The 25,727-nt window shown below is 31.8% G+C and overlaps 1 protein-coding gene across 1 annotated transcript in view; it reads left to right on the forward strand.

Annotated features, from left to right (window-relative positions):
* The window catches only part of LOC118194974 (papilin-like), a 92,204-nt gene extending 79,885 nt beyond the window's left edge, over positions 1–12,319 (forward strand). The window contains exons 10-12 of the mRNA XM_085823035.1: positions 3,792–3,971; positions 8,143–8,325; positions 12,189–12,319. Coding sequence (XP_085679161.1) covers positions 3,792–3,971; positions 8,143–8,325; positions 12,189–12,319 — 494 coding nt within the window. The remainder of the gene's footprint in view (positions 1–3,791; positions 3,972–8,142; positions 8,326–12,188) is intronic.
* Positions 12,320–25,727: the final 13,408 nt, after the last annotated feature.

Here is a 25,727-nt window from a genome sequence, read left to right on the forward strand (position 1 = left end):
TTAGCAAAAGATAAACCATATTATTCTTTCATGATAAATTGTCCTGGCCCAAAAAAATGCAAAAATGAAATACTGAAATCAAATTATCACCCATACTGTGCATTTTGATAACAACGTTTTCATATTAACAAACAAATAGTACAACTAATACATGGCAGTAGATAAAAAAAATTAATTTCCGTTTTAAGTTAGTAAAATATATCTTGAAAAAAGTGTAGGAAAAACGAATTTTTTAGGTACCGTATGTACGAAATGCTGCTATTAAAAGTTGGATCTGGAAATATATTTCATTCATAAGCCTATATCTCGAAAACGTAATAAGTGATTTAAAAAATAAAAAATAGTTTTGAACATATATTTTACTTACCTACCCATACCTCGCTGGAATGCACCTTATACTGAAAAGCAGTGTATAATTCATTTGTGTATTTTACACCCTTCTCCCTCCATTACACTACACCTATGACAGCAAGTTGATCGCGACATACTTTTAAGATAAAAAGTAGATCTTATATACAAAAAAGTTGACCACACCTGGTCTAGAGTTTCTTAAACTTTGGGTCGCGATTCAAATGGGGGCGCGGGACCTGCAGCAGAGGGTCGCCGAAAATTTTAGCAGTTTTGATATTTCTTTAACTTATTATAATAATTTTACAATTACCAAATATTTTTATACAATGTATCTTAAAATAGATAAAGATAAGGCAATGCAGACAAAGAAAAATCCAAAACGTTTCGGCGCATTCTTTTTATAATATAATATAAACGTTCATTTTACCTGCATTGCACGTGACGCTGTCATTTCGTCTGTTACTTATTTAAAATGTTCACATTATTCTGTGTCTTAAAATTAGAAATTAAAGTTAATGACCTAAAAGTGCAGTAATATATTACAGTACAAGTGAAAAAAATTGGCAGTTTCACTGACGTGTGTGTCGGGTGTGAGAAATGCTTATAAGGTCTCACGAAATTTTCGTAAATATTATGGGGTCCTGGGGTCGCGACTGAAAAACGTTTAAGAAGCCCTGTCTAGAGCATGCGACGCACGTCCATAAATTTAAAATCGTTAAAAATAAGTTTTTTAACTAAATTGTATAGCAAATTCTTTATTAATTATTTTACTTTGCATGAATTTAGATTCAGAATTTTAAAGCAAAACGAATGCGCATTATCATGTCTTTCTTAAGCTACGAAAGCTATCAGCTATCGATTGATGGCTTTGGCTCACGAAATGTTTAAAAAAAAGAAAAAAAAAAAAAAAAAAAAAAAAAAAACATCGGTGAAATAAACTTTTACCTACCTTATTTTCCTCCCACAGCTTGTCAGATCGCATGAGTTTCTCGCAATGTAGCTCTCGCTCGATTTATGGCATGTAGCTAGAAGGAAATGTTAGATTTCTAAATTTACCTATGTTTGTTGTTATTTTTAGGCGAGAAATAGGTGAGTCTTCTGCTTTGAGATTTACACTGTGCTGCATGTTTAGTTAAGATAAGCCTATTTCTGAGCTTATTTCAATGTTCTATATGATAATTTGTGTATGTATGAATGTATGTATGTTTATGATAATTAATGTTTAACACATTAAACATTAAGAGGACTATCTTTTCTATAAATTTTCTAGAAAACTGAAAATGAAACAGAGGAGCTTTTAAAACACCCATTCAGCATTTATTCAATTTCTTTGTTTCTTTCTCTCTTTTAAGCACTGAAGAAAAAAATACTTCAAAATGATAAATTTAAAGAGCATGTGCACTGAATACAAAGATAAAAACTCGATACAATTTGAAACAACTTAATGCAAAAAAATTTGCTACTTATAAGCGTATGATCTTGAAGATCAATTTTCTTTTTTCTTGATCAACTTTTCGATATTGCATGAATAAATGCGTGTTCTAAATATGGACTCAGCAATTTTTGTGCTTCATTAGTACATTATTTTAACATGAAATGTCTCGTTATAATCAAGACTTAAATTCAATCGAAGCCCGTTTCCACCAACATATCAATAATTCCAGCTATAGTGTACCGAAGCTCCAAATAAGATGAGCTCCAGTTGTGCAACTGAATCGCAGTATTAACAAAAAATTCTGTTAATAATACAGCATTTTATTTAAAGTAGTATACCTGGTATTTGCGCTATTTGCTGAATTATTGCCTTAATTTTCCGGGGAACAGCAAAATGGAAAATCTTGAGCAGCTGAGGAAAGAAATCCTCTGTGTCAAAATCGATTCCATCAGGAAGAAAAATATTTATGAATTGTGCTCGTCTGATCAAAACGGCTTCAAATGGAATAGAGGTTAAAATAAAAATGCAAAATTATTTGAGTTCTGATTAAAATACTTACATTCTTTTCATACTCGGTACCATATTTTATTTGTAATAAATTAATTACTTTTCATTTGTTTTATTCTTTAAATTAATTGTTATGACTTTTTAAAAATTTATTATTATTTTTCTCGTTTTTTTATTACGTATGATATTTTACTTTTCTATTTACTTATTTACCATTAATGTAACTTAATTCATTAACAGTTTCATTTTATTTTAATTTTTCAATGTTTATTGTTTTACCTATTAGTATTTTATTCATTTATGCTTAATAATCGTTTCCGATGGCTTTCCATAGACTTTTAGAAATTTCAAATTCAGAAATCAATCCTTACAGTACGTTTAGCCTTTCCTTTTTCCTTTTACATACTGACGTTTAGAATACGCTGAACGCTTTTCGCTATTTAGCAGTTGGTAATAAGTTGAATAAGCATATGAAAATGTTTGTAAAACTTTATAAAATGCAGTTAAAAAATAGCAGTAAATTTTTAAATCGTTTCTTAAATTACATGGATTTAGGTTATAAGCTCCCCTAAAAAGGTTCTCATATGCTTTTACTTTGAACTACAGTTGCTATAAATTCTACTCTAGCACGTTACATTATAGCATGTTTAAAATTAAAATAAAGTCCTGAAAATTTGAGCTAACTGCAAATGATCAGAAAACAGTATCGTATACAATACTTGAAATTATCTCCGCATTACGTAAAATAAATTTTAAGTTCTAAAACCCCGGGATTTCAGCTTGCATTAAGAACGAAATCTGCCACCTCCTCCAGCGAATATAGAAATAGTTTCAAATACATGTTGTCCCATTTTCTCCGAAAGGAAACAAAACGTACTCATCAAAACTGCCCCTAGAGGGAAGATCTCTGATGGACTGTGATATAAATTGTACAAGTAAATGAAACAAAGAATTGCGAAAATGAAACAATGTGTAAAAAATTGTTGAAATTTTCTCATTTTCCTTGAAATTACAAAATAAATTTTGAAATGTTCTCTTAAGATTATTAGCTTTCTATTAAAGGTTAGATGCACCATAATTTGAGAAGTAATAATTGTGTTTATTCCTCTCGAATCTTTCTATTATAATGACTCATAATTTTCCAGCTATTGTTTCAAAGTTTTAACCTATTCCACTGTTCGAGTTTATTCATTTACAATTTCTTTGGAAGCCTGTGTCATTAGAAATTTAATTTCTTCTACATCTTCATGAGCAATAAGTTCAGTAGTTATTATTTACTAGGTTTTAAATTTCTCTCCTATTTTTATCTAGTTTTTTTATCACATAAGTTTATATTACTTGAAAAAACACTCTGTGCTAAATCACTTTTGGCTTGATAATTGTTTTCAGTATCATAAATGAACTGCTAATTTGCTGTTTAAAGAAAATTATTTAGAAGAGAATAACGTTAAAAAATAAAAATTGCTTCTATATCTTCCCTTCTTATCCTACATTACAGTTGAAGATCCATGCGAACTTCTTCCAGAGAAGGGTCCATGCCCATCAAAAGTCGAAAGATATTACTACAATGGAAAATCGTGCGAAAAGTTCATTTACGGTGGATGTGGTGGAAATACGAATAATTTTAAAACAAAAGAAGATTGCATGAAACTGTGCCCTCTGGATCCTAAAAACAAAAGTATGCATAATTTACTCCTTGCATGATTTTTTCTGTAATTAAGAGTGAAGAAATGTAAAATAAAATTTCATCTATATGGATTACTTTAGGGATCTAAAAACTGTTTTTCGTCTTTTCCATATGCGTTTCAATATGATTTTGCATTACTGACAAAAGGATTTCAATATTCACATAAGATGTGCTTAATACTGGATGTCTTACTGGATGTGCTTAATAAGATGTCTTCGGGCTTTGTTAAATATGAATACCTGTGCTGGTTAATTAAATAACGTGAAAAAGATAAAAATGTTTTGTTTAATTAAGAATTAAAAGAATAATTATAAAATGTAGACAATAACCTATCTGATGTACATAAGGCATAAAACACTAATAAAACTTGTTAAAAAAACAGTTCCCTATTTAGTTATGAAAAGCTAAGGTTGCTAAGTTAGAAACACCAATTTGTTTAATTACGAGCTGGCTTTTATCATTAAACAAGCAAGAGCATTCATTGTATCATTATGTATAAGGTTTAATATGAACAGAATGTATTTAAAAAATTTATGTATTTAGTAATAAATTAATGTATTTAGAAAATTAAATGCACGGACTTGTTATAATCTTAATTTTATATACCTGGATCCTAATATCTGAGAGCTCAGACGTTTTAGATAGAAAAATAAGAAAGTTTGTTGACGTGTCAAAAAACAGGAAAAATCAAAGCTTGGAAAAAGCTAATTTCTTTTTGTCAAAAGTCTATCTTAGTTGCAACTTCGTTATAAAAGTTTTTTTCGCATCGTAGACCAGTGAAATTAAAGGGTTCTGTTCATTTCTTTTTTTTTCTAAAAGGGGGGTTAAGCTTTAAATTTTTACTAGTACAAACCTGAGCACCGATGAAAACATTGTTAGTTTTTACAATTTTATGGAGTTTTGGAATTTTTCCCACGGAATTGTATTTTGAGTAAGCGAAAGTTTCTGGTAACTTATTACTCTGTTATCATTCGTTAAAAGGATCTTAAAACTAAGTACTTGGTTAAAGACAAAGTTTAATGTCTAGCTGAACCAGTGATGAAATTCAGAGAGGTGACAGGTGAAATACTGTATTTTCTTCTGAGAAGGCCAAGAAGATGAGAATGGTAGTAGATTTTACGTGTGAGAAAAAAACGTTGAAGTTGTAGGTAGAAGAGAGACTAAATAGCCCATCTTGAGCTTTTGGTACTAACCATTACATGAAGGTTCGGCTATATTCCGACAGCGCCTTAGTTCTCCATTCTTGAAATCGCTTCTGTGAAGAGGTTTTTCCCCGTATTTTAGGACATCTTTGCATTAAGAGATTTAGCTGAAACGTTATTTTCATCGAGATATTATTGGCCACTTGTTCTGCGTTGTAAAAACGACGTTAAAAGACGTGAAAATCCGAATTGGTAAAGGCAAAAATATTTCATCCAAGGACTTCCTCTTGAGACAGCGCTTTGCGGTTATTGGGATACAGAATAGCTGGCACATAAAAAAAACTACAGTTAAATTCATAAACAATATTTTTTCACAGTGCCTCTTCGAACTTTCGATACGAACGACCACGGATAATCTAGTATTCCAATACTGTTTGCATCGTTTCTAAAAGTAGCGAACGGCAACAGTTTTATTTTGTCATTCCTTGACAGTTAGTAAGGAATGCATTGTCTCGTTTATATAATAGCAATGAATTTCTTCGTGCATATATGCCAATTCTAATACTGGATTTAAGGATGAAAGGTTGAACCTCAGATACGTCGCCTTATTATAGTATTGTGAGTAGATATGTAGCTTAGAGAGAAGGAATATTTTTGGAAATTAAATATTTATTTAAGCAACTTCAATTACTTTCAATGAATTAGACAAATTATTAAAATTGTGTTTTCTGTACATTAATATATTTAAATGCCCTTTTCAAGTAAATTTAATTTAAAATCAAGTAATTATTAATTTAAATATAAAAACAAAAACAAAATTAAATATCGGAAATATTAATCTTTTATATATGTTTAAGATTCAAATGCATTTTTTGTGTAAATAATGCCAGGAGTTTGAAATGATGTGAAAACGATTGATAAAACAAGCAAGGGATATACTGGCCAGTTATCTTAACAGTTATATTTAATGTAGGTAATTAATAAATGTGTTTTTAAATGTTAAACCTTGTATTTGATTTAATTAGTGGACTGCCAAATCACCCCATAGTTAATTCGTTCGGAAATCCGTGAGATGTGTGAAATAAGATGCTGGATGGTAATAGTTTTTAGTAATGAAAACATATTAGACTAAATATGCGTTATTGTGCTTTCACATTTTCACTCTGGTGCTTGTTAAACGTATTAATATTTTAATCTTAACTGATATACAATCTTCCGTTAGGATTACTTTATTAGTTTCATTTATATTTTTATAGAACTTGGGGGGGGGGTAATTTATTTTAAGTGTTAATGATTCTTTTCTCTGTTGTATCGGAGTATTCGTGTTATTGTGTATCAATGACTGTGGTTTAAAGGTTATATAGGAGTAACCTACCTTGGAAGGTATTATGTATTGGCATATTCTGTGAATTTTGTGTTTTCAGAGACTTAAAAAGATAGCTCTATTACATTTTATACATACATGGAATAAAATATTTTTATTGAACAATATTTTTTATTTAATACCAAGTCACTAGAAAGAAATGTTATATTCTTAGTTTACATGATAAAATTATTTTAACTTTTTTTAATATCAATCATCAGATTCAAAAGTTAGAGAGATTTTTAATTTTGTCTGGCACTAACAGGTTTAAGTATTGAACATGTTTTAATTCTTAATATCAAAATTTTCTGCTTAACAGTATAAAATATAAAAGTACATAATGCGGGAAGATTTAATCCCCCCCCCTTTTTTTCTAATTTTATACTAGAAAAGTGTAATCTTGAAAATAGTGCATTTGAAAGACTTTTTTGGCGTTCACAGTTTATTATATTAAATAATTTCTGTTAACATTTTTATACTTCGAGTACCGATAATTTGTCTTTAAAAGGGAGCAGTCTGTATTTTTGATTGATCTCTGTGTGTAATCAGGGCACAGATGATGGTTATTGTTTCCAAATCAATCACACATTTTCACTCTTTATCTAAAGTTTAATGACAAATTACGAAAGAGACCAACAGCAGCTCTGTAAAATACGTTTCATATTTTCCTCATAAAGAACTTTACTTGACTAAACTACTTTACTACTAAAATTTTATGGTTTAACTACTATCAATAAACTAACTTTTAAAAGAACCTTTCATCAATTGCAGAAATGAATTTGAATATTCAAAATACATTTTATTCTTTCTTCGATTAAAGTCCATGAAAGACGAAAACACATACTCACAGCAATTTCGAAATGTACGCAGATAGGCTGATGCATTGACAGAAAAAATAATCAAACAAATCAGGCTAATTAAATTATTTCTGATATAGTTAAGCAGTCTTAAACGCAATCTTGGCTGGCACTTTGCCGAGCGTTAGTTATGTGCTGTGCCGCGAGGTAAGAGGTTACGTGAACGTTCTCTCTTCTTCGAAAAGAGAGAATTTATATGACCGAAGGAGGAAAAGCCTCTATGTTATCGGGTGATGCTATCGTCAATTGCCTTTCGAGCCTTTTTTTTTTTTTTTTTTTAATTATTATTATTTTTTACATAAATAAATACTGAACTTCGCATTGATTTGCAGTCCGGAAACCAACAATGTTGATTTTTTTTATATACTTTAGGAATTTCGTATGAACAATCCGTACTTCATCGCTGATTTTCAAAGATAAAGGTCACTAAAAATTCATGGAAATATATTCTTAAGCAGAATTATTCTTTTTGTAGTAAAAAACATAAACCGGTCAATAGGTTTCCAGCATATCAACATACTATGTTTATGCCATTTAAACACATTAGAAATAAACGGGGGAAAAAAAGACAGAAAATATCCCTACGTCATGATCCTACTCTGATTCCATCCACCCTGTTTTGAGAATAAATCGGTCCAAATGCGTGTTTGCGCTCATTGCCGCGGCAGGGACGGTCGAACTATACTCTGATTATTGAAATGATCAGCACTTGCTTTAGGAAAGTAAAATAAATATCTGCATAAAATTTTTTTAAAAAATGTTATAACGCACAGATTCTCATTTTTTACTGTACTTTACAGAACATCCATGTCTACTTGCACGAGTGCAGGGCAAATGCCGGGCTCAAATTCCAAGATATTACTTCAATCAAGAAATATTCAAATGCCTAAAATTCACATACAGCGGATGCGGTGGAAATGCTAATAGTTTTAGCACCAAAGAAGAGTGCATGAGTATTTGTTATACTTTTTTTCTCAAAAAGAGTAAGCATTATTTATCGATTTTATGATTTTCACTTTCTCAGATACAAAAGAAAAATTCGATAAAAAAATTGTTTTATATGTATTATTTGTTAAGAGATCCCAAAAACTCCTTTTTCATGCTTTCGTTTCTTTTCTTTTTCTCTTTTCTTTTAAATTTGAACAAAAATCGACTTACTCAAACAAATAAATAACAGATAATACTAACCACGCAGTAAATTATCATCATTTCGACTTCAGCATGTTTGTTTAAATTACTTTGTTTCATCGAACAGATATGTTATGTGCTATATGTGCTGTTTATAATATTCGCTTATTCCAGGTCTATGATTGGCTTGAGAAAAAATATGAGAAAGGAAATTTTTTACTTCAAAAATTGCTTTTATCGATTCTAATGAAAAGTATTTTTAATACTTAAAAATTTTATTCAAACTTTATTGAACATAAAACATGTTGCTATATTAATTATTCGACTGCTTTTATCTGTTACACAGTTATAGGAATTCCAGTTTTATGTCATTGCATTGAGTACCATATTTTTTCACGTTCGTTTGGATAGTGGTCGATTTTAAGCATGCTCCAAATTTTTGCTGAAAAGTAGAAACAAGTACCATTCTGGAATTCTCTGCTTTCGGTTAATAAACTCATGATTAAGCTTTGAGTAATTTGATAGAGCTTTATTTAGTTTGAGTTTTACGAATTGGTGTCAAAAACTGTATAAATATTTTGGTCAACGAAAAGTTATTTGCCATCGAGATGAATATTTCTGGTTATTTCTGAATACGGAGATCCAACCAGCGGCCAAGTGGTGTAGTCGCTGAACGCTTAGTAGTGCGATCCCAGGCTCGAATCCCAGCGAACGGGATACCTGCATGAATGTTTCCGTGTTTTTCCCCATGTGTAACGCGTATACGAATCAGTTTCCCTTAGAACGTCCCCCATGAAGGCATCCTAGAATGGTAGTCCTTGAAAGCTTTACCGTAATCAAATAAACCATCTAAATGCAAAGTGAAAATATATTTAAAAAAAAGCTTCAATGTGTTGTGTAGAGAATTTGTCTGATAGCGTTATAAAAACTAGGTGAATGATTTTCTGATTTATGGAAATCTTAATTTTATTTGATTCTGAATTATTTATTTTAAGGCTTTAATTTTGGGGAAAAACAGATGCTTCTGGGAATATTATTTAGTTTAAAAGAATATTATTTATTTTCCTTTATTTGCAAATTTTGTACAAGCTTTGATTCATTGTGAAAAGAAGCAGGGAAAGGGAGGCAATTTTTTGCTAAGTCATGATTTCGCGCGCTTTGTCCTTTAGAATGTTCTAGAAGGAATTTTCATTGTGTAGTTGACCTTAAGAGAGGAAGTACGTGACAGAAAGGTCAAAGGTTGCTACTGACTTTCGATGTAAGTCATTCAGGTTTTTGGCGATTGAGGGTCCGGTTGTTGGCTAAGTGAAGAAGGGCGCGCATGCGCAATCACCCTTATTTCCGCATTCAGGGGTTGAAAACGCAAATTTTGTCTAAATTAAGGGGGCGATAAGTAAAGCCATAGTGGGAGCCCGCGTTTGTGAAGGAGACGAAGGAAATTCGAGTTGGAATCACTTACTGACTGGCGGGCTGGATTTACTTTAGGACGTTATTCTTGAAAACTGGTTTGAAAGCGAGAGACAAGATGTAATTTACGAAGAGAGATGTTTCCCGGCGGGGAGCGGCAAATGTGCTCCCCGGCCGCGTTTTGGTTAAGAGGCGAGGTTGAAGAGGTATGAATATTGGCTGAAAGATTTAAGACTTTACTCACTTACTCTTGGAAAGACTTTTTGGTGTCTTTTTTTTTCGTGCGAGACTTGGAGAGTCTTTCTGACTGGCTTGCTGAACTTACTTTTGGAGGTTACTCTTGAAACTTGCTTGAAAAAAATGTAATTTACGAAGAGAGATGCTTCCCTGCCGCGTTCTGGTTAAAAGGCGAAATTGAACCGGGCGAGTGTCTTAAGACTTTCAAGACCAGGCGGATAGCCGTGCGGGGCAGCAGTGCACCTGTTTTCTGTTTTACAGAGGTAAAATAACTTCGTCATTATGAAAACCAGTTACCTGCGTGTTGACTTAAGACTTTCAAGACCAAGCGGATAGCCGTGCTGGGCAGCAGTGCACCTGTTTTCTGTTTTCCAGAATTAAAGTAGCTTCGTCGTTATGGAAACCAGTTACCTGCGTGTGTGTTTCGCCAATAGTGCCAGGACAGGACGATGTCTTCTGAAACTTCCATTTGTGACCGTAAAAATGAGCCCCGCCGACGTCAACGCTTATTAGGATACGAGTCCTCCACTTCAAGACCAGATAAGTAATTTTTTTTTTGTGTTTGAACTTCAAGTAAGGTTCCAACGATTTTCCTTGGAATGTAAATAACAACGTTGAATCTTAATTTAATTCACAGGTTTTCAGTTGTTTCCCTTCCCCTTCTAAATTACCAAGACAAACCTTAAGGTTGTTATATGAATTTAAATGTAAAAAAAAAGTAAATGACAAATTGAAGAATTCCCCTTACTCTCTGATGAGGATAAGATTTTCTTTTTTTGTGATGAAATTGAATAAACTGATATTTAATCTGGAAACCTATTACAGTATGTTTTCTTTATATATTTAATATGTTTTTCCTATATATCTTGTATATGTTTTCTTATGTTACGATCCTCTCACGGCGCGGTCCCGGGATGCATTTTTCACAACGCAAATGCTTTACCGTTTTAACTATACGATCACTAAAAAGTTTGGTAATTAGCAAATTCTTAAGAGTTTAGTTTCCTCCCTAAGAGGAAGTAGAAACCTCTCACGGCAAGTAGTTTCTTATTTAACAAATGGTGCGTGAGTAAGCTATTTAACACTGGTACCGTGAGGTAAAGTACATAACAAATGTGAACTTTTTCTGAGACATTTTTATCTATTGAATTTTTTTGTTTTAGTTTATTTATACATTTGTTTATTCGTTATAATATTTAGTACTTAATTATTTATAATAATTGTTTATTTATTTACTATATCGATTTAGCGTTTTCATGTACGGTTTAAGACAAAATCACTTTTTGCGTGTGTCGGGTGGTCGTAGCTTATACCTAAAAAACTTCAAGCAGTCCTAATTACTAACAGAACGCAGATTGTAATTGTGGATGTTAATCAGTTTCCTAAACCTTTTACACAGATATTTTCTTGATCCAGGGGAAACGCTTATGTCTTTATTTTGTCCTTGTATTTCTTTGTTATTTGTTTTTTTAATTTTTTAAAGATATTAACGAATTTCAGAAGAATGTATAAATATGTCTGTAAATTATTCTGCATTAAATGTCCAAAGAATTTTTTGGGGGTAATTGTTTAATTATTTCTTTCTGAATTCGGTATCAGTCACCGGGGGTTATCAGGAAGTATATCATAAAAAATATATTTTGTAATAAACGCTTTGATAATTCTTACATCTTTACTTCTTTTAGGTTTCTCCTTTGCAGAATGAGGAGCAAAAGCATAAATACACAAGTCGATGAGCACTCTATTTCAGGATACAAGCATTTGTATTATGCAGAAGTTTCAGTTTTACTTTCGAATATTTACCGCAATATTTCTGTCACTACTACTTTGAAATCTTATGTTTTTTTCAATAAAAATTTTTTTTTCGTTTATACTGTATGATCTTTTCCAAAAACAGCGTAGTGTGAAATACAATATAAAATACCAACTATCTATAAACCAAAGAATGTATGAGGATTGAAATGTAAATCATGTCTGCTAAGTGAAAGCTACTTAAATGAATTATTGAAAAAAATTTTATTACAACATCGAAAAAGGATTAATGATTTTTTTATGATTTTTTTCAATTTCTTAGAACTTGATTATGATACTTTAAAACTACGATTACTAATTAGAGTTGTTAGATGGTTTTACACTTACCACCATAAGTACCATAAGTTACAGAAGGTAAATAATGCCATTTCTTTGTTAGTCAGTCATTGTTAACCGCAAGTAAATTAGCCCAGATCATTTAAATAACTATTTTACTATTACTAGATCTAAGTATGTAAGTCTAAATATGATTTAGATTCGTAATTCAAACACATTAATGCTTTATACGAAATAAGAATTTGAAACTTTCTTATGTATTTGTATTTAGAAAATAACAAAATACACGTCTATTAAAATATATTTTACGTTATCGAGGTCGGACATTTAAATAGTGAATTTATTACTTCTATTCGCATAAATTCATCTCGAGTAAATATAGATAAACATAGTCGATGACATTATTCTATGGCGTATGTCAAAAATTTCCACCAACTTATCTGGCAGAAGATATAAATTGCTTGATAGAGTTTCTACCTCTCCTGGGCTTTTCCATCTTCTGGCTTTTGCCATCGACCTTATAAAAAATAGACCAACCCAAGTGGGTTTTCCCCTGGTCTGATGCGTTCCCGGCTGTCACCTTGATCACATCCGGAGGAGTAGGGACGACTTGCAGAAATTTAACAGTGGTTGTTTATTGCAGCATGTATAATTGTCAAGAAAAAGCGTGTTGTAACGCCTCATTTCACAAATTAGAAGTTCTACATATTTTTATTTTTGAAACTGAAGATTGATTTTTAAAAATTTAGGATATGTATCAAGCATAATTAGCGTTCCAAATAATTATAGAGCTATTGCATGCTTTCAGGGCTGGATATGTTTTTCGCTTTCCTATGCTGTAAGGAAATATGTAACTACTTCTTTTAGAAAATAATATTTTAAATCTGAAGTAATAGAAAATTTGAAACAAGCAATTTTCTCTTGCAATTTTTCTGCTTTTTATTGGTGTAAATAAGTAAAAAAAAAAAAACTAAAATACTTAAAAACGAATTTTTGAAAGTTTTGGTTAAAATTCTAAATTATGCTGCTTTTTAAAAATTATAGATGAGTATTATAGCACAATTTCTATAAAGGTATATAAATTTCTATAAATTCAATTATATTTCATAATACATCATAGAGATTAACAACATTTTTGACTCCTTAAAAATTTTTATACAATTCTAAGATTAAAATTGCATTTAACCGTAATAATTAATTTTGCTTGTATTTTATAGTGATTATTTTTTTAATTTATTTTTAGTTCTGCATATGATTTTTTTTTATTTATTTACTGTTAATTTAATTTATTCGCGCGAAGGGGCGGTAGCCTAGAAAGGCTGTTAGTTTCGAAATGGCATTTTGCGCTGTTTTACTATAAATGTCCGTGTCTCCTTGCAAATTGTTGCTACAAAATATTATCGCCCTGTATTATATATAAAGAAATTAAATAATGAAGAATCTGCATGAATACATGTATGTTTCTATCACTGTGACAAAAACAACAGTATCCAGAACCATCAAATTTTGAATAATGTAATCCTCCACCCGAACATGGGCATCTGGACGGCCGAATTTCGAATTTGTTTTAATCTATTTCATATTTTGTGAAACTTGATAACAAACTATTTTTGATCAACAAACTCAACGAGTTCAAAGCGACCACTGTATGGAAAATAACAGTTTCATCTCCAGTGCGGAAATTCTAAAGATATGTCGGCAAGAACATCATTTGAACATCTAAACATCCACATACATTTGAACATCTAAAGATATGTTCAAATGTATGTGGTTTACGGGCGAAGAACATGATATTCAATAAATATAGGTAACACACAGAACTTTAAAAAAAGTTCCTTTTCGGTGTAATACGAGAATTACTCGTACAAGAATTACGCATGAAAAATTGCGTGAAATGCAGTAAAAAGTGCTTTAATGAGATATATTAAATCCTATTTGGGAAAAACTGTGACTTTCATAATCTCCTCACTATACAACGTATCACATTTAATAATTAAAAAGAGTTATGTGATGCAAATGCCATAGGTTTCAGTGTTAAAGTAAAAAGATCGTCCCTACTCTTTCTTGCCGACATGTCGGTGACACGCGCTCTGTCTACTGGGTTAGTCTATCTCTTATAAGGTCCATGGCTTTTGCCTTGTGACGTTGGTCACTCCCCTTCTTCCCATTTCCGACCTCCTGTTACCCAGTCCAGATTTCTCCATGTCAAGCGCCCATGTGGCATGCTCGTCAATGAGCCAGCAACATCGTCATTGAGCAGGCAACAGCGGCAGCCCGGCATAAAAGGATATTGATTGATTATCCAGTCTGACTAATTCTACATGCCCGCTCGGTTTCACCATCAAATTCATGTTGCTGCCTAAGGACGCATTAATTCACAAAAAAAGTAACTGTGTTGCATTAAGATCTCCGACAGCCAAGCTGACATAACTCACGCATATTAAAGTGCAATTTTTGTCATCTGTATAGGCTCTTAAGGCGTAACCACGCTTCCTTGCCACGTTGAATTTTGTGGACTTGCTCTGATGTCAGACAAATGAAATTAGTCACAACAGCAATAAAATAAAAATTTTTTAAAAAATTAAATTTTTCTATCACCAATAGAATTTGTATGTCAAAATATTTATCCATTTACTAATTCCGTAGTACATTATGTGTAGACATTTCAGGTTAAAGCATTTGCTAAATGTGTGCTGTAGTAATGCTGGAGGCTTTTGAATAATTATTTTAACGACAAATTAATACATCCGCTTTGTAAAATAAAAGGCATAAAATCGTCATAAGAAAAATATGTTTCCACCAATAATAGATGAAACAATCACAACCATGGGACTTGTTTAATATACAATCTATTTCAAAGTATAATAGCTTATACTGTTTGTAAACGTAAGCCTGAAGTAATATGTTTCTTATGATACAAATATTTTAATTAGTCAGTCAATATTAAAAACGACAATAGCAAAATGTCTGTCTGTTGAACAGCTGTTTCATTATTATTTATCTATACCAATAGTGTAGTTATTTCTTTTCTTCTAATTCCTTAATAAGAAATGAAGCAGAGGAAAAAAATCATGCTTTTGTAGGGTATCCTTTAGTTGACTAATATTTTATTCAAATTTTTTTACTGTTCCTGAACTCCTCAACTTCCCCTTGCATTTCCTCGCTAGGATGTAAATTTAAAGTTAAGTGAAGTGAGTATTTAAATGAGTTAATCTCTGAGTTTAGTCATAGCGTGTTTTCGCTAGCTAGCGCACGTTTTCTTGCTTATCTCGCTTTACACTGGTACGTCCCTTGGCCATTTCGGATAATTGTCACGCCTGTTAGGTTTTGTTGAGTCAACCTAAGTTAGCCGTAACTAAGTGCTAATCCAGCACTATTCTTATTTATACTTGAACTGATTTATGTTATAACGTTTAATTTCCGCCGGAAGTAGTCGATGTTATTGTAAAGCACGAAGTACGTGCCGTTCTGCTCTTCACCCTTCTTCCCTGGTTGTAGTTACTTCACGCCTGTGCGGGAATTCACCAGGTTCATTTTATAGGATCTAGCTTAGTTTATGTGGAAAAGAAGAGACAGATCTTACACTTTAGATGATGACAAAGTTTCTGTTGACAGCCAAAGACCGAATCTTTCTTGCATTATTTTTAAATTATCGTAATATTCAAATTAACGGTGTTAATACACTAATAAAAATTTAGACGAACTTCCTTCGCTTTCTGCATTTGATCGCTTATATCAGAAACAGTCACATCTTTAATAATCTTATTTATAAATTAATTTCAGAGCCAATTACGAAACAAAAGTAAGCGTTTTATAAATATGTTGTTTTAACGCAAATCATTATTTATTTGGTTACGTACTTCGAATAATCGCGCAAGAAGAAATGATTTCACCCATTCTCAAAGAAACCTCACTTTCATCATCAAAAGCTTTTTTTTATAATTATGATATAAATTAACTATTTTACTGTAAATAACTTACAAAATTATCATTCAAGAAATATTTACACACATTTATAAAGTAAATGTTATAGCATTTCCACATTAGAATTACGATTAATTCATTCAGGGTTTAATTTTACAGTAGACGACACTTAATGAAATCGTGTTTATCCACATCTTTCTAGATAACATTAAACGAAAGATTATATTAAAAGATGAGAAAAAATAATCTTGAAAATAGGAATGAAATTTAATTAATTCAACATAAATACAAGTAAAAATATGTATATAAGTACTTCCCCAGAATTTTAACTATAGAAATGCAAAACAATTTTCGGAAATCTTCGTAATATTTTTAACGCAATACTTCATTTATGAACTGTCCATAACATCCGGTAGTTTGTTGGCGACGTGTCCTTTGAGAAGTCAAATGGATCCATTCGTGTAAATCATTACTTTTGCCAGTTCCACTATCTTTTCGCTATACAGCTGTCTCTGGAAAAGGAAATTTGACGAAGCTTTACAGAGCTGCAAGTATTGCCGGACAGGTGAAGATGTATTTAGGAGAAAGCTTCGTTTCGAGGCAGTTTCTACAAGTCTCAGTCCATAACATTTCTGGAAATTATTTGACCAATGTTTTACGCCTAATCTTAACACTTCGAGGGTATCACTCATTCAACTAGAAAAGAACACTCAAATATAAAATAGACAAAAAAGAAATCTTAATTTGGCAGAGATGTTTTGGGGGATACTTTTTAAGGATTAGGGAAAACAAATTCTTCAAAATGTTTCTACTTCTAAGAAGAGGAACAACTTCAAAATCTATAGAGTTTTTCAAAGTCTTTGCCGAATGAAGACTTTTTTTGCATAGTTTTAAATAGTTGCCGAATATGGAACCTAAGCGGTTGGAGATGTAATCTTTTGCTTGGTGACATTTTTCTGACACGCAGCAGTTTTTATAACCTAGTTTGACCTTTTTTGGTGACTTCAGTGAAAACGTTTTCTCTAATACTTTGATATAATATTGATCTAATTGTTGATCACAATACATGATATATTTTCCATGTTTTCATATAAAAATGAGAGGCACTTCAGCAATTTAATAACAATATCAAAATAGTAACATTAGCCACGACGCCTTCCATCATTTCTTAGCCCGCTATTATCTCTTCTTGGACTGACTTGACGGCTCTTTTCACCTTTCCTTGTCCCGCTTTCATCTCTTCCTTAAGTACTGCAAAGACTCGGTTGCTCATCCATCACTCTTGTCACTGGCATTCAATTCCACTTCTGACACGAAAAATTGTTGCGTGTGTATGGGTTCGTAATAGATTGGATGCCCATAGAACCGATGATAGCCTTATAAAATTTATTTTCGCAAAAGAAACATTTTAAAGTTCTGGAATTTTCCGGAAAAGTACACGCACAGCTCTTCTCAGTATGTAAGAGCACAATCAGGAGGTACCACTGCAAACTACTAGAAACATTAAACACAACACTATACAAAGCGTATCTAAAGAGTGCAACTCGCTTTGAAATCTTTGAATACTTCTGAAGTCAATTCTAAACTAAAAACTGAGAAATTATACTCTCTCCGATCTTACACAGGTTTACCCCTGCAGCCCAGGAATTTCCAGTACCTTCCATTTCTCGAAATTACTAGAAGTAATATACGTTTAAAGTAACATATAAGGTCCAGATACGACTACAATTACCCATAGGGATCAATTACAGTTATACAGGGACTTGACCCAAATGTCGCCAAATGGTCACCAAATTTTGTGACTTTATTGGCGACAAAAATTAGTCGCTAAAACCATCGCCTCGCCAATTTGGTGAGATAGCCTTTTACCTCAACGCTCAATAAACTTGCCACTGTAATCGTATTTCTCCGGCAAAGCTTCAGTCTTGAGGAATTTCATGTTACATTACACAAGAGATACTACAATTTTACATGTAATTTCACTAAAATTGTTTACATATGCACAAGTTCGAACAATATTATTAATTATTAAAATTGGTTTCTGTATTACTGTTTGATTTCAGCCATTTCCCTTTTGCTTGCCTCTCCATGCGAAATAACGTCATTCTGCTAAATCGAAAACATTTGATATGGCCAGCACATGACCTCTCGACAATTCATGTTAAGACATGAAATCCGCTGACTAACAATGGCTTTAAGTAAACTACCTTTACGAGATGGTCATTTGTAAATTAAATGTGGTTTGTTTCTATATTTTATGATTCAATATTAATTACAAAAACTACTAAATTTTTATATTCTGTCCTCCCATGCAGTAGACCATGATAACTACACATACCCGCATCGATCGTAGTATATCCTATGGTCATTCAATAATTCGGATTAACAAATCAGTGACTTTTCCAGCCATAAAATTTTTAAAATGCAGCATATATTGGAAATTTCCGATAGAGGCTTAAGTGTGCCATACATTTCTTTTTTAGTCTTTTCTCAGTTTATGATATCAATATTCAGTTTTCTTAACAAGATAACCAACACGTTTATTTGTCGTTTTTGCTTTATTTATTAAACATCAGTTTCTTCGCGCTTACACGACTAAATTTAGCAACTAAATCACAAAATCTTTAAAATCTATCTTTTGAATTTCCAAGGAAGTGTTAATTGTTGCCATAACATTCTTTTTTTTTAATTCGCTGTATTATTCACATTTATTGTGTAGAATCATTAGGTTATTATTATTTTTTTTAGAAGCTGTAGATGTGAAAAATCTGCAGTGCCAAACACCGAGACTTCTTGAACCTGAACCTCTCGAATACGCCCCAAGTGTGCTAACCGTTACACCCCGAAGGCATTCTGGAATGAGGGAGAAAATACCTTATATATTCCCCTTTTTAAAAGGGCGACTGGGGATTAGACGACCCAGTAACCAAATCCTGATGATGAAGAATTATCATCCATCACCTTTTAGTTCAGGCGCCACTGTATATTTATTAGGTATTTTGAAACAGGAAGACTTGAAAATTGTGCAATGCCTTCGCCTGGACTCGAACTTGGACCTCCGAATACGCGTCGAGTATACTTACCGTTACACCACGAAGGCATGCAAAAAGGACAAATAAAATACCTTATAATTATATTATTTCTTTAAAACTCTTTAGTGCTCCTTTATTTCTTTAAATACATAGCGAAAACATTTGGTGGCAACATCCTTTTACTTGAAAAGTGATTCGAACAGATCGAGAGTTGAGACTAACACATTTAATTGCTTCATAACGAGAATCTTCCTAATTGGCTTGTTCTCGTTGCATTTAGCAAATTTCCAAGAATACACTTAATGCCTATAAATGTAATATGTAATATGTTCTCAATCACAAACATATTTTTAAACAACACGTTTGAGAAGTTTTGGACTATCTCAATATATTTTTTACCAAAGCCTTTTCAAAGTTTGAAATAAAGTATTACTTCTGCTTAATCAATCTTAGCCAGTATCTAATATGTTGTTCCCTAAAATATAAAAGTCTTAAATACTAAAGCTGAAGAGTTTTGGATTATGTTTTAGTACAGCTTTTTATTAAAAACTATTATATGCTGCAAGTAATGTACCACTTCCGGTTGTCTATTAAGAACTTTATAGACTTCCTGTAAAAAAACGCTTCCGATTTAGGCGAAACAAAAATCTTGTGTTTGGGGTGTAGAATTTAATTGAAACGACACCGATTTTGCGAGCAAGCAGGTGCAGATCCATCTTCTCCAGAAGATGAGAAATTCTCCATAATTTCTTCACTCCTGACGAAGAAAGACCTGTACCTGTTCTGCCTCAAAATCCCAACTAATAACACCAAAAGCAGAATTTATCAATAATATATTTCTCTCATACTGTACTAATTTAACTAATTCATTTCAGGATGTACTAATTTATTTCAGGATTTCCTGAAAAACGAAAGTTATCTTTTTTTTCCAGTCTCATGTAAAACAGAAAAATTTTTAATTTACATTTTTTAAGATTGGGCCTGATGCCCGGATGAATGCATTTCGAAAACAACGTAATTCGGAAAATTTATAACTATGTTTTTCAGAAGACGAAACTCGAAAATTGTAAAATATGTTCAACATTAAGTCAGAATCTCGAAAATAAAATGTTTTATGGTCTCAGAGCTGCTTATTATCACAAATGAGAATAAAAATAAGCTTTACAAGGGAAGACATTTGTCATGTTAATTTAACCACAGGTGCACAAACTCCGTTTTTCATTGAGACCCTTAAAAATGAGAGCTCGCAATGAATGATTACGTGCTTCCATATCACAGTAGAATTTCATTTATGCTCATTAGTTGAAGTGAAAGACATACGTGTGCCCCTTGTATGAAAATTAATGGAAATAGCAAAAATTGTGAAACACATGAAATACTTAGATGATTTACACACATGAAATACATTGATGACCGACTTAATTGGCTTGTAAGAATTATGTTAATTTTATTAACAGTTAAATTTTGAGTTAAACTTCGTTTCGTATCGCTTCTTAATTTCAGCTTACCACTTCCGGCCAGAACGTAGTTTTGCGGATAGTTTCACTTTCAGCTTGCTTGTAAGTCTTAGCATAGAATTGTCGCTCATTATCGCTTAGTATGCTATACGTTTTCCCTTGCTCTTCATTATTCAATTCAGCTGGTAGCTAGACCCAGCACAAAAACACGCTGCTTGAGAATTTTGTGGTTTTTCTAATGTGTAATGTGCGTACGAAACTTTTCCTGAGAAAGTCCTCCCCAAACGCTTCCCTCCCCTTAGGAAAAGAGCCCTAACGTGCTCTTCCAATAATCCAATAAATATAAATACGGTACTGAAATATTACGTAGTTCATCCTGACTTGTGTCATCACAACTAACGAATCGCAACATGCAAAGGATACTTATATAAAAGGATTACTTTGAAGAAGCTGAAGGAAAAAGAACAAAAGAAGTCTTAATTTTATTCAAAGAACATAATATTAGAAATTTCAGACATGCATAAAACTTTTAAATACATTTAATCTAAAATAAATGCTCCTTTTCCCTTTTTTAATTTTTTAAAAATATATTGTTCATGAAGAACTGCCAATACAACTTTATGAAATGACTTAATTAAATAATAACGTTTAATAGTTAAGTAAATAAATTTAAAATTCTCTTAAAATAAAAATTAAATACTGCGTAGTACTCCCATACGTATCATTAATTTTCTACTTTTCAATGCAAGAGTTCCTTCTTGGATTTTTAGCAAAAAATTATTAATGAAAGGAAATATATGAAATATAGAGGTAAAAATATTCCTCATTCTTACTCGCACCTATAATTCATTACTCGAATACGCACCAGCACCTTTTAAATGTAGAAAAGATATATCTGCAGAATAATCGTCATGCGATTATTTTATTTACTCTCTTTTATAGGAATATATTTTGCACGACGATATTTTTAAACTGCGAAGTTTTGGAACCTCTTTCTGTTCTTCGTCGATGTTTTGTACCACGATTGTTTTCTTCGATGATGTTTTAGACTTACGATATGTTTTCCTGCCTTCTTTTCTCCCACATGTTTTCTACAACGAAGTTTCCCTCTTACGTTGTTTTCTCCGCTACGTTTTCGTCCGCGATGTCTTCGTCGGACCTCCTAGAATTCACTCGCAAGCAAGCGAAATAATCGTTCCATTTAGACTCTTGTCCTTCGACAAAATAATACCTGGCCCATTATGGATTAATGCAAATGTACAGAGACGTATAAGATTATGGGGTTCATTTAAAAATGACTTTTCAGTCCACTTTCATATTAGTTTGATTACCATTAAAAACGAACATGAGAAAGGTGTCTAAAAATTTGCGTCTTATACTTAGGAATTTTTGAATAAGATTACAATCAATTTTTTTTTTTTCTTATGGTTGGCACTTGCCTATGTCGGCATCGTCCTGCCCTAAGGCCAGATCGGTAGTCTCTTTATCATGGAGGCGCCTAGTAGGCGGGACATCATTGCCTCCTATGAAGGGACAGATAATTTTACATCCATGCCTTCTCCGGGATTCGAACCTGAGCCCTACGGTATCGCACTCAGTTTTCCCTAACCACCATAACGCTAAAAAAGGCTTGCAGCTACAGATTTGATTTTATTCATGACTTATCATTATAGTCGTTAGAATATTTTATTCTCACAATTAAATATTGTTTTTTTTTTTTTTTTTTTTTTTTTTTTTTTTTTTTTTTTTAGCTTGTACAACGATGATTCAAATTTTAGTGTTTTTCCAGCATCAAAGCGGTTGCGCACATTGATTACAGACATGTTGTTTAAAAAAATAAAATTTACGAAAAAAAATGCAGATCAATTTTTTAACAGTGGGAATCAATTTTTCGTAACTATTTCAGTAATGTCAGTTAATTGAGACTTGTAGAGATTAATATTCAAATATTAAAACTGTGACTCGGTCTTTCAGAAAGCCTCACAAGTACTTTCTCTCTTTCCATAACAATGTATGTTATTGTCGTTATGATTGATCAATACCAGTATTGATCACCGATAATTTTTAAGAAAATCTGTGATAACTCTTTACCGACTTTTAAACAAAGGAATGAAGCTTATACAGGGTGAGCTGTCAAGTACTTCAGAAACTGTGTTCTTAAACGTTTAAAAATATTTCATATCTTTTAATGAAATACATCTGACACTGAAGCATGTCTCCATTCGATGATGCCACCGATGCTTGAAATTATATTCACAGTTTCAGCATGTTTATAATAAAAATTGTAACCAATGTGCTACTCACTAGTTTTCTCATATACTCCTGCGCTTTATGTACTTTAAAATTACAAACGGCTACAACTGTGTCTCTGTTCACCTTGTTTATTTAATCAAACTACTTTGTCTTTAACTGACAGAGTGTTGGCTTTATAGTAATATATACTTATCACACTTCTCCTGCTTTGTTTTGTGTTTAAAATGTTTCTTCAGTTTTATTTGGACCGTAAACGCTTCAAGAAAGTAATTCAGAAATCTGATTTAGAATGTGCGTGTTGATGATTGACTGATTCAGATTCTTGATTATTTTCTGATTAGATCTCATTTGCGTCTGCAAGAAGTGCCAATAATTAGGTAATAAATCTATGCAGACTTTTCGTCAGAACTCGTTGGTATGCAAGTAAATAAAATGCTTACACAAATGAATAAAATACTCCTCATATTACCATTTCGACGTTTCATATACAGATAATTTGACTAAAACCTGATAATAATTTATATTTTCTCTCTCATTGTAATGTTTCTTTATACTTTTATAAACGTTCTTCCAAATAAATGTTTCCACAAAATTATTACAATAGGTTTACAGCACTCAAGCATTACCCTCTTAACCTTCTAAAACCGGGCCGAAATTCTCATATTATAGCTTTCAGACCAGCGCAATCCGAAACAGTTTTGCCCCCTCTTTGACATTTTCCTAATGAGAAAAGTCGTCAGTTCCCCTCCATGGATGAAGTAAAATTTACATGTTTGTCGGACGCCTACGTCCCATAGTAGAGGAGTTGCTAGATTTGCAATTTTTTCGATGATTATTTTGCTTTCATATTTAAGTGAAAGCAAAATTCTAAATAAATAGTGCATAAATAAATGTGCAGTACTGGATGCATATCCAGTGCACACTTTATTTAGAACAAAATGTATGCAATGTTTATATTTCATTCACTATTTCTAATCAATCTCGTAAATAATTTGTGAATTTTTTAACTTTGTTTTCACTCTTCATTTATATTCGCGTATTTTCGTATTAGAAATTAGCAAGCGAGAACAAAATTTAACAAAATATAGTAAATACAGACTAGATCTGTAAGTCTGCAGGCCGGAATGCGATTTTTAATAACATATTTTCATTAATAAAATAATGGTAATGACTAATTTAATGAAATAATAATAATAATATTTATTACCATTAGATGATTAGAATGAGATTCAATACAAATAGATTTTGAGATGAACTTACAGCAATAATAAAGCTTTACATAACAATAACAGAGATTTAAATCTGCTTTTTTCGATAATTTTGTTATTATAATATAAAAATCAAAATCCGAGATACATTGGTTGCGTTTAATAATTAATTTTAACAAATATTACATTGGACTATCAGGCAAAGAAGGTATATCTTTAACGAGAATTTTTCTTTGTAAAATTGGCTTTTGTTTATGTTAGCCGAGAAAAAAATTCGTGACTTATACATGCAATCATCAAAAGAATTTTGAGAACAGTTTTAAATGTTCATGAAAAATTAATTATACGTCAATTTCTTTCCATAGGTAGAAATTTCGTCTAAAACTATCGTTATATCCAAAAGTTGAAGTCTATTTCATTTTCAACGAATATTCTATTTGCACATAATATATTTTCTAATTTATTTTAGAAAGAGTAATCTTTCACGTTTTCAAAAGAATAAGGAAATATTGGGTGTTGATACCATGTAGTAAATTTGTTTTTTATATTTCTTCCAGTAATGAAAACGATTACCCTGCAATATTTTCAAAGCAAAATTAAGAAAACCGTTTACGCCAAATTTTGCATAAAGTATCTTCTCGTGTATATTTTTATTTAAAGTGTGGAATTTTCTCTTTGAAAATATCAAAAATCATGAAGAGCAAAATTAATTCATGAGAAATAACTTTGAAATGCAATAATTCCATTGTAATATGACATAGTGGATAAAAGTGCAATACAGTTTATTTATTCACAAATAATCCCCCTCATATGCGTAATTTATGTACTGTCGATTGAGAAATATAGGTTAGTAAATTAAACCGGTTAATTCAATACTTTTCCTTTATCAATATTTTTACCTGCTCTTCAGTAAAGCGGTAAAGGTGGCTGAACACTTATAGCTCGCTTGGATTTGAATCCCGGATAAATAGTTGGAGTCATGGTTTTTGTGTAACGTAAATGCAAGCCAGCTTCTCTTAGAAAGTCCTCCGCGAAGACATAACTCCCCTTATACAGGTAATCGTTGGGTGCTTTGATGTAATTCAGTAAGCGAACAAATTAATCCAATCAATACCGAAGAACGGGTTGATTACATGTGGAGTTTTCCACCAGGAATGTAAATGCGAGCAATTTTCTCTTAAAAAGGTTTACACGAAAGCATCCATTCCCTTAAGCAGATAGCGTTCGCGTGCTTTTCCGTAATCCAATCCTAATTTTCATACATTTAGTAGTAAGTTGACATACACCTTATTACAGACAAAATAACAACTTTTTTAAGATATTTTTTTATCAACTTGTCTGAATTCTCTCTATCTCTTGGAGAGTATAAGAATTTCAGCAAATAAAACTGGCCAAAATTTTATAACATTTAACTGATGTTTTGATTCAGTTTAGAAGTAACGTGAGCTTTACTGATATTTAAATATTTTTTGGCAGATCTCATCCTAAAAGAGGGTGTAAAGATAAATTGATTTTATTTAATTTACAATCAATGAAAATCATTGAAAGCAATCACTGAATGAATGAAAATCAGAAAAACTATTATGCATACAATTGTCTCATTTATCTCCTGATAAATCAGACAAAATTGCCTGCATAATAGAAGCACTTT

Source organism: Stegodyphus dumicola, chromosome 8, assembly GCF_044657685.1.
Source record: "Stegodyphus dumicola isolate Sdum_Otavi_A_Nest chromosome 8, ASM4465768v1".
In the NCBI taxonomy this organism is placed as follows: Eukaryota; Metazoa; Arthropoda; class Arachnida; order Araneae; family Eresidae; genus Stegodyphus; species Stegodyphus dumicola.